This window comes from Dipodomys spectabilis, unplaced genomic scaffold, assembly GCF_019054845.1.
Source record: "Dipodomys spectabilis isolate Male_0828 unplaced genomic scaffold, ASM1905484v1 ptg000157l, whole genome shotgun sequence".
NCBI lineage: Eukaryota > Metazoa > Chordata > Mammalia > Rodentia > Heteromyidae > Dipodomys > Dipodomys spectabilis.
In genome coordinates this window covers 5812527-5826737 of record NW_024870834.1, presented here as the reverse complement: position 1 = coordinate 5826737, position 14211 = coordinate 5812527, and the positions used below count along the sequence as shown (strand labels likewise).

The window sequence follows — 14211 nt, the reverse complement described above, 5'->3', positions numbered from 1 at the left end:
TATTTTCCCAATTTTTTTTTGGGGGGGGGTCTGGTCGTGGGGCCTGAACTCTGGGCCTGGGCACTGTCCCTCAGCTCTTCAGTTCAAGGCTAGCACTCTACCACTTGAGCCACAGTGCCACTTCCAGCTTTTTCTTTTTGCTTATATGGTGCTGAGAAATCAAACCCAGGGCCTCAGGCATGCAAGGCAAGCGCTCTACCACTGAGCCACCTTCCGAGCCCCTATTTTCCCAATTTATCATTATTATTAATAATCTTAATATATACCCGAGAATTATAAAAGAATGAGCCATTTCTTCTCACTGCTGCAAGCTAAAAATACCTTGTGTTGATTTATCCTGTTCACAAATGTCTCTAGGCCTATGTCACCACACCATGCTAAAGTTTTAGCTTTTCCTCAGATCTGCTCATTTATTCATTCAGAGAACAGCATACTGGCTGAGTGACAAGTACTGGCAAGTACTATTCAAGGTTCTAGACATGGTTCAGGGAGAATACACTTGATTTAGCATTCTTTATTCATGCCTCATTTTGTAGGAATTCCACTATATGGAAGATGATCTGTATCGAACCAAGAACACATTGCAAAGCAGAATCAAAGATCGAGAAGAAGAAATTCAAAAACTTAGGAACCAGGTAGGAATCAAGATGTACAATTTGGAAGAATATATTGTAGTAAAACATTTTTTTTTAGCATGTATATTCTCCTTTTCTTGCTCTTACAACTCCTTCCACTTTCTTCCACCTGGTACTGGGGATTGAACCCAGGGCTTCTTGTGCACACTTTTCCTCCCCCAATACCAAGGCTTGAACTTGGGGCCTTGTGCTTGCTGGTCTGGCACTGTACTGCTGTAGCCACACCTCCAACCCAGCTTTTTGCTGGCTATTTTAGAAATGTTTTCTAGCAGACTTTTCTGTATAGGCTGATTTTGAACCACAGTCCTCTGGACCTCAGTCTCCTCAAATAGGATTATAGGCATGAACCATCAGTACCTGGCTTAAGCATCATTCTTTTTTTAAAGCTACAATAAGGTGTGTGTGTGTGTATGTGTGTCCGTCTGTCTGTCCCCAGTCCTGGGGCTTGAGCTCAGAGCCTGGGCTCTGTCCCTGAGCCTCTCTGTGCTCAAGGATAGTGCTGTACTATTTGAGCCATAGTACCACTTCCAGCTCTTTTCTTTTAATGTGGTACTGAGGAATCAAACCCAGGGCTTCATGCATGCTAGGCAAGTATTCTACCACTAAGCTACATTCCTAGCCCCAAGACGTTATATTTTTGAGTTCCAGTTATTTTCAGTCTGGCATAGAATTTTTTTCCTTTTTTTTCTTTCCTTTTTTTTGGGGGGGGGGGGGGTGGAGGGTTGTTCGTGAGACCTGAACATTGGGCCTGGGTACTGTCCCTCAGCTCTTCAGCTCAAGGAAAGCACTCTACCACTTGAGCCACAGTACCACTTCTGGCTTTTTCTGCTTATGTGGTGCTGAGAAATCGAACCCAGGGGCTCATGCATGCAAGGAAAGCACTCTACCACTGAGCCACCCCCAGGCCTGGTATAGAATTTTAATCTACTGTCATGTGGACATACGTTTGCTCTGTGCTATGCCTTGCCTCTGCATATAAGTGATTTACCTATTGCCAGTCACCCAGAGTGTCATAGCTTCTGACTTCATGTGATTGTACCAGTATCCAACTGTACTCTTTTCCCCAAGAACAGTCTAATGATTGGTAAAGTCTATTAATGGCTTACAGGATGCCAGTAAGTCACAAGTTCTTTTCCTAACTCTGAAATTGTAAATCTTACAGAAAAATAATAATGCCCCTGTACTTTGGACCCAGGTTTATCACCGCCATTATCATTAACTAATGAATTCTTGCTTTCACCTACCTATGATCATACATTGTCTTCTCTCTTTTTTTTTTTTTTTGGGGTCCAGTAGTGGGGCCTGAACTCTAGGCTTGGGCACTGTCCCTCAGCTTTTCAGCTCAAGGCTAGCATTCTTACCACTTGAGCCACAGTGCCCCTTCTGGCTTTTTTCTTTCTGTTTTTTTGTTCTTTTGGGATTTTTTTGGGTCCGGTCGTGGGGCCTGAACTCTGGGCCTGGGCGCTGTCCCTCAGCTCTTCAGCTCCAGGCTAGCGCTCTACCACTTGAGCCACAGCACCACTTCCAGCTTTTTTCTCTTTGCTTATGTGGTGCTGAGGAATCGAACCCAGGGCCTCAGGCATGCAAGGCAAGCACTCTACCACTGAGCCACCTTCCCAGCCCCGGCTTTTTTCTTTTTGCTTATGTGGTGCTGAGGAATCAAGCCCAGAGCCTCAGGTATGCAAGGCAAGCGCTCTGCCACTGAGCCGCCTTCCCAGCCCCTGTCTACTCTCTTTCTTGATGAATTGACTTAATATATAGAATTCATTAATCATTTAAATAATTTACATAAAAGATTATTATTATTCATTGTTCAGTTAGCTAATTTTTAATTTGAACCATAAAAGCTGATACACTTAAGTTTTTAATGTTCTCAAACTTTTGACTAGTTGTCCATTATCTAAAAAATTAATATTTGGGAAATGTTCACTTAAAGTTCATTTTTCCCCCGTCTTTCATTTTGCAAAGTGCTTAAAAAATGGTACGTGACTTGCCAGCAGGTCAAAGAAATGAAAAAAAAAAAAAAAAGGAAAAAAAGAAAAACCACTACTACTTTAATCCATAGGTAAACAATACTTATTGAGTAGCTAAGATATCTAAAATAATATGGGTTTTTTTGTTTGTTTAGTTTTAGTTTTGGTGCTGGGTTGAATCCAAGTATATATGCTCTGCCTCTGACCCATAACCAAGCCTGTTTTAGTTAATCAAGGACTAGCCATAAAAGTGTGGATTAACCAATAAAGGATTTGTATTAAAGATTTTTCATCTAATTAGAACTGAGAATAACCCTTTGTTTTATTAAAGGAAATTCACATCATAGGGAAAACCTCACAAAGAAGCTAAGAGTTCTCCTGAGTGAATAAAGAAAAATTTGTACTTATCATGTTATTTTTAGGCCACCTGGGAGGACAGTTATTTTGTTAAAAAAAAATAAGTTGCCAGTTTTGAATATCTTTTCATTAAAAACTTATTTTATGGGTGCTGGTGGCTCACACCTATAATTCTAGCTACTCAGGAGGCTGAGATCTGAGGATCACAGTTTGAAGCCAGCCCCTGCAGGAAAGTCTGTGAGATTCCTTATCTTCAATTAACTACTAGAAAATTGGAAGTGACACTGTAGTTCAAGTGGTAGAGTGTTAGCCCTGAGCAGAAGAGCTCAGGGGATAGCATCCAGGGCCAGAGTTCAAGTCCCACGACCAACCAAAAGAAAAAACAAACTTATTTTATGAGAATAAATAAACATGAGGAAACATGCACCTTAATTATCCCTAGTTAAGAGTTATAAAGTTAAGAAAAGCTAATTTGTGATAATACCTAGGAGGTTAATTACTCCTTTTGTAATATAGGATATATAAAACCATAGAAAAAAATGATACATTGAGATTCATCAAAACTAAGGTTTTCTGCAATCAAAAGACATCAAGTCTTAGTGGCTTAGTGGTAGACTGCTTGCCTAGCATGTATGAAGCCCTGGGTTTGATTCCTGAGTAACACATAAACAGGAAGAGGTGTAAGTGGTGCTATGGCTCAAGTAGTAGGTAGAACACTAGCCTTGAGCAAAAGAAGCCCAGGGACATCGCCCAGGCCCTGAGTTCAAGCCCCACAACCAACCAAAAAAAAATACATCACATATGGGCTTGTGTGGTAGAATGCTTACCTAGCATGTGCAAGACCTCTAGGGTTCAGTCTCCAGTACTGTACAAACACACATGCACTGCACTCACACACATCAGTGGAAAAAATGAAAAGTCTCAGACTGGAAAAGAAAATGTATTATCTCCTATGTCACATTGTATTTTGAACTCAAAATCCTGCTTCAGTTGGGCTCATAAATATGACCCAAAATGTCCAGTCCTATACTATATATGTTTTGTAACCGTATAATATGTATAATATATGGATATATAATATATAGATTTGTAACCATAGTAAGAATTACTATTTATAATAAAAGGACACACAACCTTTTTTTTTTTTTTTTTGGTCGGTCATGGGGCTTGAACTCTGGGCCTGGGCGCTGTCCCTCAGCTCTACAGCTCAAGGCGAGCGCTCTACCACTTGAGCTACAGCGCCACTTCCAGTTTTCTGGTGGTTTATTGGAGATAGGAGTCTCATGGTCTCTCCTGCCCAGGCTGGCTTTGAACCTCGATCCTCAGATCTCAGCCTCCTGAGTAGCTAGGATTACAGGCATGAGCCACCAGTGCCCGACACACAACCTTTTTTGTTGTTAGTGGTGGTCGTGGGTCTTGAACTCTGGATCTGGGCGCTGGCTCTCAGCTCTTCAGCTCAAGGCTTGTGCTCTACCACTTGAGCCACAGCACCACTTCCAGTTTTCTAGTAGTTAATTGGAGATAAGAGTCTCCTGCCTGGGCTGGCTTTGAACGGTGATTCTCAGATCTCAGCCTCCTGAGTAGCTAGGATTACAGGCGTGAGCCACCGGCGCCTGGCTCTATTACATTTTTTAAGTGATTTGTGGTCCACTTGTTAACAATTTGAAAATCTCTTTGTAGAAATGATTCTGAAAGAATCATTAGTAAGAGTTTCGTAAAAATTTGCTAATATCACAATTTGCTGAGGAAAATATATAATGTGAGTACAAGATAGCTTTCATTTTATGTAATTGTTTTGTGAACATTTTGTCCTTCAGCTTACCAATAAAACTTTAAGCAACAGCAGTCAATCTGAGTTAGAAAGTCGACTCCATCAGCTAACAGAGACCCTCATTCAGAAGCAGACCATGCTTGAGAGTCTGAGCACAGAAAAGAACTCCCTGGTCTTTCAACTGGAGCGCCTTGAACAGCAGATGCACTCTGCCTCCGCAAGCACTAGCAACGGCTCCTCCATCAATATGTCTGCAATTGACAATGGTGAAGGTAACCAAAGAGGGACACAGCAATGAAGCAGGCTTTTGACATATTGCTGAAACTTCTCTGGTGAAGATGTGAGACCCGGGCCATGTATAGTTAGTACATGACCGATTCAGACCTCACAGGTGTTGGACCTGAGTGTGGAGCAGAATTTCCTTTAATGACCTCCTATGAATAATTATGAGTACTGAAGCTAATGCATAATTTACAGACTTATCCATGCTCTATAACTTTGATAGAGAAATCTGTAGAATCCCAAAATGCATATTCAAAAAGTGTTTTATTATAAACATCAACAGATCCAATTTTTTTTTTGTCTTAGAGCTTCAGAAAGTCCTCATCAAATCTCTCAGTACTCTGAAGATTTCTTTAAAATTAAAAAATTAGCTGGGCGCTGGTGGCTCGCACCTATAATCCTAGCTACACAGGAGGCTGATATCTGAGGATCGTGGTTTGAAGCCAGCCTGGGCAGGAAAGTCTGTCAGACTCTTATCTCCAATTAATCACATAAAAAGCCAGATATGGCAGTGTGGTTCAAGTAGAAGAATGTTAGCCTTGAGCAAAAGTACCTCAATGACAGCACCCAGACCCAGAGTTCAAGCCCCAGGACTGGCACAAAAAACTGAAAGTGGCACTCCCCCCCCCAAAAAAATTTAAAACTAGAAGATGTCAGGTGTGAAGATGAAACTGTAAGCAATGTAGTCAAGGAAAATGGAACCTTACTAAAGTTCCAAGGAAAGTTAAAAAAAAAAAAAAAAGGCCTACAGGAATATAGGAAAAACCTTCTAGGCTGCAAAAGAGCAAGTGCAAAGCCCCAAGACAAATGTGTTCTAGGATGATTCAGGAACATCAAGGAGGCTAGTTCAGCTGGAGGGGTCTGGGGAGGCAAGAGTAGTGGAAGGTGAATTCAGAGAGCTTGAGGTGTTTGTGCAGACCTTTGTAAGGACTGTACTCTGAGTGAGGTCGGAAGCCACTGAAGCTCATGAGAAGAGAGACTGATCTGACTTGCTATTTTTCAGGATGCCACTGCGGCTATGTCAACAATAGATTTGGTCTGGTGATGTGGTTCAGTGGTAGAGTGCTTGCCTAGCATGCAAGAGGCTTGGGTTAAATCCCTGCATTACTGTAATAACAGTAATAGACTTCAGAGGACTAGGAGCAGAGACAAGGAGGTGGGGAGGCCGCCATTGCATTAACTCATAATGGGAATTGGGGATGGAAGGAAGGATTGATTTTTAAAGGCCAGATGATAGAATTTACTAGCAGATTGGATGTGAAGTTTGAAAGCATAAAGAAGGATTTGGAAGCCAAGTGCTGGTAACTCATGCCTGTAATCCTAGCTACTCCTGAGGCTGAGATCTGAGGATTGCAGTTCAAAGCCATCCCAGGCAGGAAAGTTTGTGAGACTCTTAGCTCCAATTAATTAAGAGAAAACTGGAAGTGGCGCTGTGGCTCAAAGTGGTGGAGTGCTATCCTTGAGCAAAAGAACTCAGGAACAGCACCCAGGCTCCAAGTTCAAGTCCCATGACTGACCAAAAAGAAGGGGCTTTAGTCCGTGTTGTCATAGAATAGGACAAGGAAGTACAAGGACAGGAAGGCTGCCAGTGAGTGAAAACCCAGAATCATAATATTAGATGAGTTGTAATCTAAGTGGCTGCCAGTAAGTGAAAACTCAGAATCATAATACTAGATGAGCCGTAATCTAAGTGTGAGTTGTCCATTGTGCATGAGAATGAAGTATGTATTCATTGTGGGAACTGAGCAGAAGCCCAGCCTCAATCCTGTTGGCACAGTAACAAAGGTTGTTAGTGTCAACTCCCACCAACACTAGGTATTTACAATTGTGGTACATTTTTCTACTGTAGAAATAGTTTTCATTTTATGATTTTTTTTTCTGGTTGTGGGGCTTGAACTCAGAGCCTGGCCACTGTCCCTGAGCTCTTTGCTCCAGGCTAGCATCATACCACTTTGAGCCACAGCTCCACTTCCAGTTTTTGAGTGGTTAATTTGAGAGAAGAGTCATTCTGCCCAGGCTATCTTTGAACTGTGATCCTCAGCTCTCAGCCTCCTGAGAATCTAGGATTACAGGCATGAGCCACCAGCACCCAGCTGATTATTTTTTTGTCACTCATGGGTCTTGAACTCTGGGCATGGGTGCTATGCCTCAGCTCTTCAGCTCAAGGCTAGTGCTCTACTACTTGATCCACAGCACTATTTCTGGTTTTCTGGTGGTTAATTGGAGATAAAAGTGTCATGAACTTTCTTTCCTAGGCTAGCTTTGAGCCGTGATCCTTAGATGTCAGCCTCCTGAGTAGCTAGGATTACAGGTGTGAGCCACTGGTGCCTGGCTGATCTTTTACTTTTTGTGAAAATGGAAATATATAAATACCTCAGTAATCAAATTTAATTAGCTTTATAGTTTCATGTCCTTTGGTATAATGCTTACAAAGTTGGCCTTGATAATTCCTTCCACATGTAATAATATATTTTCAATTCTAACTTCCTTTTTTAAATTTTTTTATTGTAAAAATGTTGTACAGAGAAGTTACAGTTACATGAGTAGGGTAATGAGTACATTTCATAGCGAGCATTGTTACCTCCTCTTTTACTTTCCCCCTACCATCAATTCCCTCCCTACCTCCCCAACTCCTCCTGCCCCCTTTAGTTCTAACTTTCTTAGAACGTTGATTTAGTTGTCAGTACATTGATCTATTTTCTTATTTAATAGGGACACGGCTGCGAAATGTTCCTGTTCTTTTTAATGACATGGAAACTAATCTGGCAGGAATGTATGGAAAAGTTCGCAAAGCTGCTAGTTCCATTGACCAATTTAGGTAAGCAGTGCTGGTCAGAGTGTGTGATGAGCCATAACTATTTTTATAACCGCTTCCCATTGGCAGAGCTAATATCTGCAAGGACATTCAACTCACTTCATTTGTGATTTTCACTGCCATGAAATTGCTTCAAGAGGTCTACCAGTGCTTATGCTTTATCAAAGATAATGGATGCTAACTACTTCTCTTCTTCCTATAATTAAAACAAAAAACAAAATCCTTGCCGAATCTCGTTGAGGCTGCAGTCCCAGCACTTGGGTAGCTGAGGCAGGAGGATCAGTTGAGCTTAGGAGCTCAAGATCAGCCTGAGAAACCGCAAGATACCATAATTTAAAAAAAAAGTTAGTTTTGAGGCTTGAACACAGGACCTGGGCGCTGTCCCTGAACTCTTTTTGCTCAAGGCTAGTGCTCTACCACTTTGAGCCATAATACCACTTGGTTTTCTGGGGGTTAATTGGAGATGAGAATCTCATGGACTTTCCTGCCTGGGATGGCTTCAAACCATGATCTTCAGATCTTAGCCTTCTGAGTAGCTAGGATTATAGGCATACAGACATGAGCCACCAGGCCCGCCAAGATTCCATAATTTTAAAAAAATTTTTTCATTGAGAAATTCTCTATCTCATATAGATGTGTTCATTGAAAGTCTTATCCCAGTAGCTTATCATGTTATTAGAAGAAAAGATGCTGCTATATATAACTGAACAGCACTCATTTTGATATTTAATATATAGAATTTATACTATTAACTTTCTAGTCTTATTGGGGGGGCAACAGGGGAATGGTAGTCATGGGAGGTTTGAACTAAGGGCCTTGTATGCTTTTTTTTTCAGATAGAGTCTCACATTGTTTCCTCAGGCAAACCTTACATGACAATCCTCCTACCTGTGCCTCCTGCATAGCTGGAATTACAAGCATGTGCTACCATTGCCAGAAACATATTGCTTTGATAAATTTCATGTGTAAATAACATACTGTATACCATTTTTCTCTTAGTGTTTATAATTTAAACAGGTTTAATGAATTTTACATAATACAGTAATGTTTTCCTACCTTTCTGTGCTGGAATAGCACTAAGATTCATGAAGCCACAGGACTAGGATACTTCCAAATGAAGCTCATGAATCTCAGCTACAAATCATTTGCATCGTGTGTATAGCGTCCTTGGGTAGTACATTGTGCTGATGGCAGTAAGCAGAGCAGTGCGTGAGTAGGGAGCGTGTTTCGAGATCATAGCTCTGGGTGTCACACTGCATTTGTATTTGTCTGTACAAGTGTTTGCTTGGATAGCTGTGTCCTCTTGGAAGCAAGTATTCACATAAAAGCATCCACATTGATTGTTTACAGGTTAATGCCAGTCACACTGTTTTTTCATTCTTAGGATTCATCTTTTCTGTAACTTCTTTAATTGTTAAAACAAAATTTATTTACACAGGGTGCAGGTTTATCTCCTATAATTGTGACCACAGAATTAAGAGAAATGCCTTGCCAAGTGCTGGTAGCTACTCAGGAGGCTGAGATCTGAGGATCGCAGTTCAAACCCAGCCCTGGCAGGAAAGTCTATGAGACTCTTATCTCGAATAAACGAGTCAGAAAACCACAAGTGGCTATGGCTTAAGTGGTAGAGTGCTTGCCTTGAGCCAAAGAGCTGAGGGGCAGTGCACAGGCCCAGAGTTCAAGCCCCACGACCGACAAAAAAAAAAAAAAAAGAGAGAAATGCCCTGTGCTTAAAGTTCAACAGCCCAAATAATGATAACACTGTTTACTGTGATCTTTCTGCATAGTTATTTTAAGTAATCATTTACAGTCTACTATAAAAAAAAATCATTCCTCTTTGGTAACCACATAGTTTAAATGAGTGACATTTTAAAAAACACTAGATAGTAACAAGGGAAGATTTGTTTTGAGTGTAATTCCTTTCTCTCTTCCCCACCCATTTGCCAGTATTCGTCTGGGAATTTTTCTCCGAAGATACCCCATAGCACGAGTGTTTGTAATTATATATATGGTAAGTAGACTTGTTCAAAATACTGCTGCATCTGATTTTAGCTTTTCTCTATTTCTCTCTCTGTCTCTCTCTGTCTCTCCCTCCCTCTCTCTCTCTCTCTCTCTCTCTCTCTCTCTTTCTTTCTTTTTTTGGTGCCAATCCTGGGTCTTGAACTCAGGGCCTGGGTGCTGTCCCGGAGCTTCTTTTGCTCACAGCTAACACTCCACCACTTGAGCCACAGCTCCACTTCTAGCTTTTTCTATTTATGTGGTACTGAGGAATCGAACTCAGGGCTTCATGCATGCTAGGCAAGCACTCTACCACTAAGCCACATTCTCAGCCCCTTTAGCTAGTTTTTTGTTGTTTTTTGTTGCTTGAACTCTGAGCATGGGTGCTATCCCTGAGGTCTTCAGCTATACAAGCACTCTACCACTTGAGCCACAGTGCCACTTCTGGTTTTCTGGTGGTTAATTGGAGATAAGAATCTCATAGACTTTCCTGCCCAGGCTGGATTTGCACTTTGATCCTCAGATCTCAGCCTCCTGAGTAGCTAGGATTACAGGTGTGAGCCACCAATGCCTGGCCTCTTTAGCTAGTCTTTAAGGCTGCTATTCTTACTGTTGTTTTTAGCAGTCAAATTTGAAAGAGGATAGAATGTTCATGTAAAGGTAAAGAAGTTTCTTCCTACCACTGTGACTTAAAGTTTTTTGAAAATCACGAGTATTGAACTGTAAGGATATGGCTCTTCTTTTTTATTATATTTTTTGCCAGTCCTGGGGCTTGAACTGAGGGCCTGGTCACTGCTCCTGAGCTTCTTTTGCTCAAGGCTAGCACTGTACCACTTGAGCTACAGTACCATTTCTGGCTTTTTCTGTTTATGTGGTAGAGGAATCAAACCCAGGGCTTTATGCATGCAGTCTATCACCAAGCCATATTCCTAGCCTGATAGGACTCTTATCGACTTTATAACACAATAATTACACAATAATTATAAATGTAATTACATTATAACATAATAAATTACATGTATTTTTCAAGCTTATTCAGTTTTTTTACTTTTAGTTCAAAGCCAGCTTGGATAGGCAAGTCCAGGAGACTCTGATCTCCAATAAAAACCACTAGAAACCCAGAAATGGTGCTGTGGCTCAAGAGATAGAGCACTTGCCTTGAGCTGAAGAGTGCAGGGACAGTACCCAGGCCCCCAGAGTTCAACACGACCCCCACGACCGACAAAAAAAAAAACATTGGTTCCCGTGGCTAATGACCCAGATAATTCTGGTTTTCTCCCATGTTTGAAACCTCTTTCCATGTTCCTGTCCTGGATCCTCCTCATGATTTATGATGTTGTGGCATATAGATTTCACTCCTGGACCTCTCTCATCTCCTTATCAACTGTAGATGACCTCCTCTACAAATACGACTCTAAATAACAAATTTGTAATCATTGACAGTAAACCCAGGACCTCTTGTCTCCTGCAGAGGCTATTTACTAGTGAACTATATTAGATCAAATACAGCTAGGCCAAAGTAAATAATAATCCCCCTAAAACTGTCTTGTCTGACCATCCTTCCTAAATTATCACTTCTCATTTTTTTCCCACTAATTACAAATGCTGATTTCAGTTCTAACCCCCAAAAAAAAATTTTGAAAGAGGGTAAAATTCATAATTGACCATATTTCCTTAAAATAGATTGTAAGTTCATTATATCTAGAATATAAATTGTCGGAAGTGGCGCTGTAGCTCAAGTGGTAGAGCGCTCGCCTTGAGTTGAAGAGCTGAGGGACAACGCCCAGGCCCAGAGTTCAAGCCCCACGACCGACAGAAAAAAAAAAACAACAACAAAAACTATAGAGCACTTAGAATATAAATTGGTTTAAGGCTTTTCCTACAAATAAAATTAGTCTTAGTGCAGTTTGTTACCTCCAATGATAAAAATACAATACTAAACAATTTCTATATTGACATAGAGTTGCTTTAGTTACTTTCATATTTTGCTTTAGTTTCTTAAGGCATTTCAGTGATGCTTTGTGATTTGTGTTCTTCTAGGTTCCTTAGCAAAAACAGTTGAAGTTTAGGCATTGTTCTGTGTGTCCTGTGCCTAAAAAGCACCCTCCCTCCGCCATGCATATACCATGTGCTTTGTGGGTCTGCAGAGTGGTTGGGTTGGATTTAGAGGGGCTGTTCCTTCAGGAGAAACAGAAACCTGCTTGAAATTTCTCTGTGATCCACTAGAGGGAAGAATTACTCCACTAAAAAAGTTTCTGTAACTGGAGGATGGGGAGAACGAAATAAAGAATGGGTCAGAAAGAATTCAGACCAGGGACTGAGTTCTTAGGCCGGTGTCGGCAGTGACAGGTACAGACCGGGGAGGTCTGGGTGATGGGCCTTTTCAGTGTTGCAGCATCACCCTGGGGGGTACCAATACCACAACCCACTCCTGTTGAGAATACTTTCCATCTCTTCTTCACCAGAGCCTGTCTACATGCCCTCAAACACCACAAAGCCTTGCAGCCAACTCCTGTCTGTAGGGATTCTAATCAAGGCACCATATTATTTGTAAAGCATACACTGAGCATTCTGGAGCTATAGCAACTCCTTACACTGAGCTGACTTCATTGTTCATTTGTCCCTTCACCGTCCAGTAAACATGGACTGAGCCCCACCTATATTTCAGATCCGAGACAAGACATGTTTCTTACCCTCTGAGACTGCAAGCAGGGCTTTTGGTAAAGACAGATTTACTGGTAATCCATGAATTGTCTTTCCTTTCTTTAGGCTTTGCTGCACCTTTGGGTCATGATTGTCCTATTGACTTACACACCAGAAATGCACCATGACCAACCATATGGCAGATGAACTGAGCCAGACTGAATGAGTGGTTGTCTTTTCTGGACCTGGGGTTGGCACAAAGGCCAGTTGCCTAAACTGCTGAGAACGGTGTCCGAGATGATTTTACCCCTACAGCTTTTAACTTTTTTTTAAGTTATTATACAAGTGCTCTGCTACCTAGATCTTCCTCTTATTTCCTTCAAATGGTAAGAGTTTCTAAAACACAACAATTTAACAAGCTTGACTCTGAGTCCAGCAGTCCTGAAATACACAGAGAGATCCTGGGGTGTTCACCTCTGTAAAGACCTTCCTAAATTTTAAGTGACACTGATTATGGGTTGTAATCAGGGAAACAAATTGTATTTAGTGATAAAAATAAAAAGATTCTTTTTTGATACTTCAGTTTGCTTTGTATTTTCATATTTAACTTTGCAAATAGAGATTTAATTTTCACATGTTAAAGGCCTGATTGGTGTAAATATTTTTATAAGTACATAAATAAAATTTATTATATATGTATATCTTTTAATGCTTTTTCATCCCCATTAAGCAAGACTTTTCCAGAAGGTCTTCTGGTGAGAGGGGCAGTGTGTGGAGGCCAACAGTGTTTTGTGGCAGCCCTCATCTCCCCTACAACCCCTGTGTGGTCTGCCTGGTTTCTGTCACATACATTCTGTCACATTTTGTGACAGAATTCCCTGCTTCTCTTCTCCAGCCTGTACCTGCTCATGGCAGCCATGGCCACTACTTGTATAATTTAGGACTACAACACAGAGTTATTACAGCCTTATCCTTTGAAAAGATGTTTTCAGTTAGTCCAGTGCAACCCCCTGTTTTGTCTTCCTTTTCATTTTTGCACCTAGATTCTTAAGTTGTTCTGTCACTTGGGTCCTGTTGGTCTCTTCATAGGTAATACCATATATATATATATACATTGGCTCCCTATGAAGAGGAGATGGGGTACCGATGACTCAAGCCCTTCAACTGACCCCCCCCCCCCCCAAAAAAAAATCTGCTAGAATTATTTTAATGGAGCTTGGCACCAGTGGCTTACGCCTGTAATCCTAGCTACTCGGGAGGCTGAAATCAGAGGATCTCAGTTCAAAGCCAGCCCAGGCAGGAAAGTCTGTGAGACTCTTACTCCAATAAGCCACTAGAAAACCTGAAGTGGTGCTGTGGCTCAAACGGTAGAATGCTAGCCTTGAGCTGAAGAGCACAGGATAGCGCCCAAGCCCAGAGTTCAAGCCCCAGGACCACCAAAAAAAAAAAAAAGATGAGATGGTTTTGATGCAGTGCTTAAGTGCCTAGCTAAAAACCTGACAGTTTCTGTTTGTTTTTGTTTTTGTTTTTTTGTTGGTCATGGGGCTTGAACACAGGACCTGGGCACTGTCCCTCAGCTCTTCAGCTCAAGGCAAGCACTCTACCACTTGAGCCACAGCACCACTTCAGGTTTTTGGAGATAAGAGTCTCATGGACATTCCTGCCCAGACTTGCTTTGAACTGTGATCCTTGTATCTCAGCCTCCTGAGTTGCTAGGATTACAGGCATGAGCCACCA

General features: G+C 41.4%; 1 protein-coding gene across 1 annotated transcript in view; it reads left to right on the top strand.

Moving 5' to 3' along the window:
* Golga5 (golgin A5) overlaps positions 1-13051 on the top strand; it is a 40922-nt gene extending 27871 nt beyond the window's left edge. The window contains exons 9-13 of the mRNA XM_042692686.1: positions 537-635; positions 4783-5008; positions 7731-7836; positions 9781-9844; positions 12601-13051. Coding sequence (XP_042548620.1) covers positions 537-635; positions 4783-5008; positions 7731-7836; positions 9781-9844; positions 12601-12681 — 576 coding nt within the window. The 3' untranslated portion in view covers positions 12682-13051. The remainder of the gene's footprint in view (positions 1-536; positions 636-4782; positions 5009-7730; positions 7837-9780; positions 9845-12600) is intronic.
* Positions 13052-14211: the final 1160 nt, after the last annotated feature.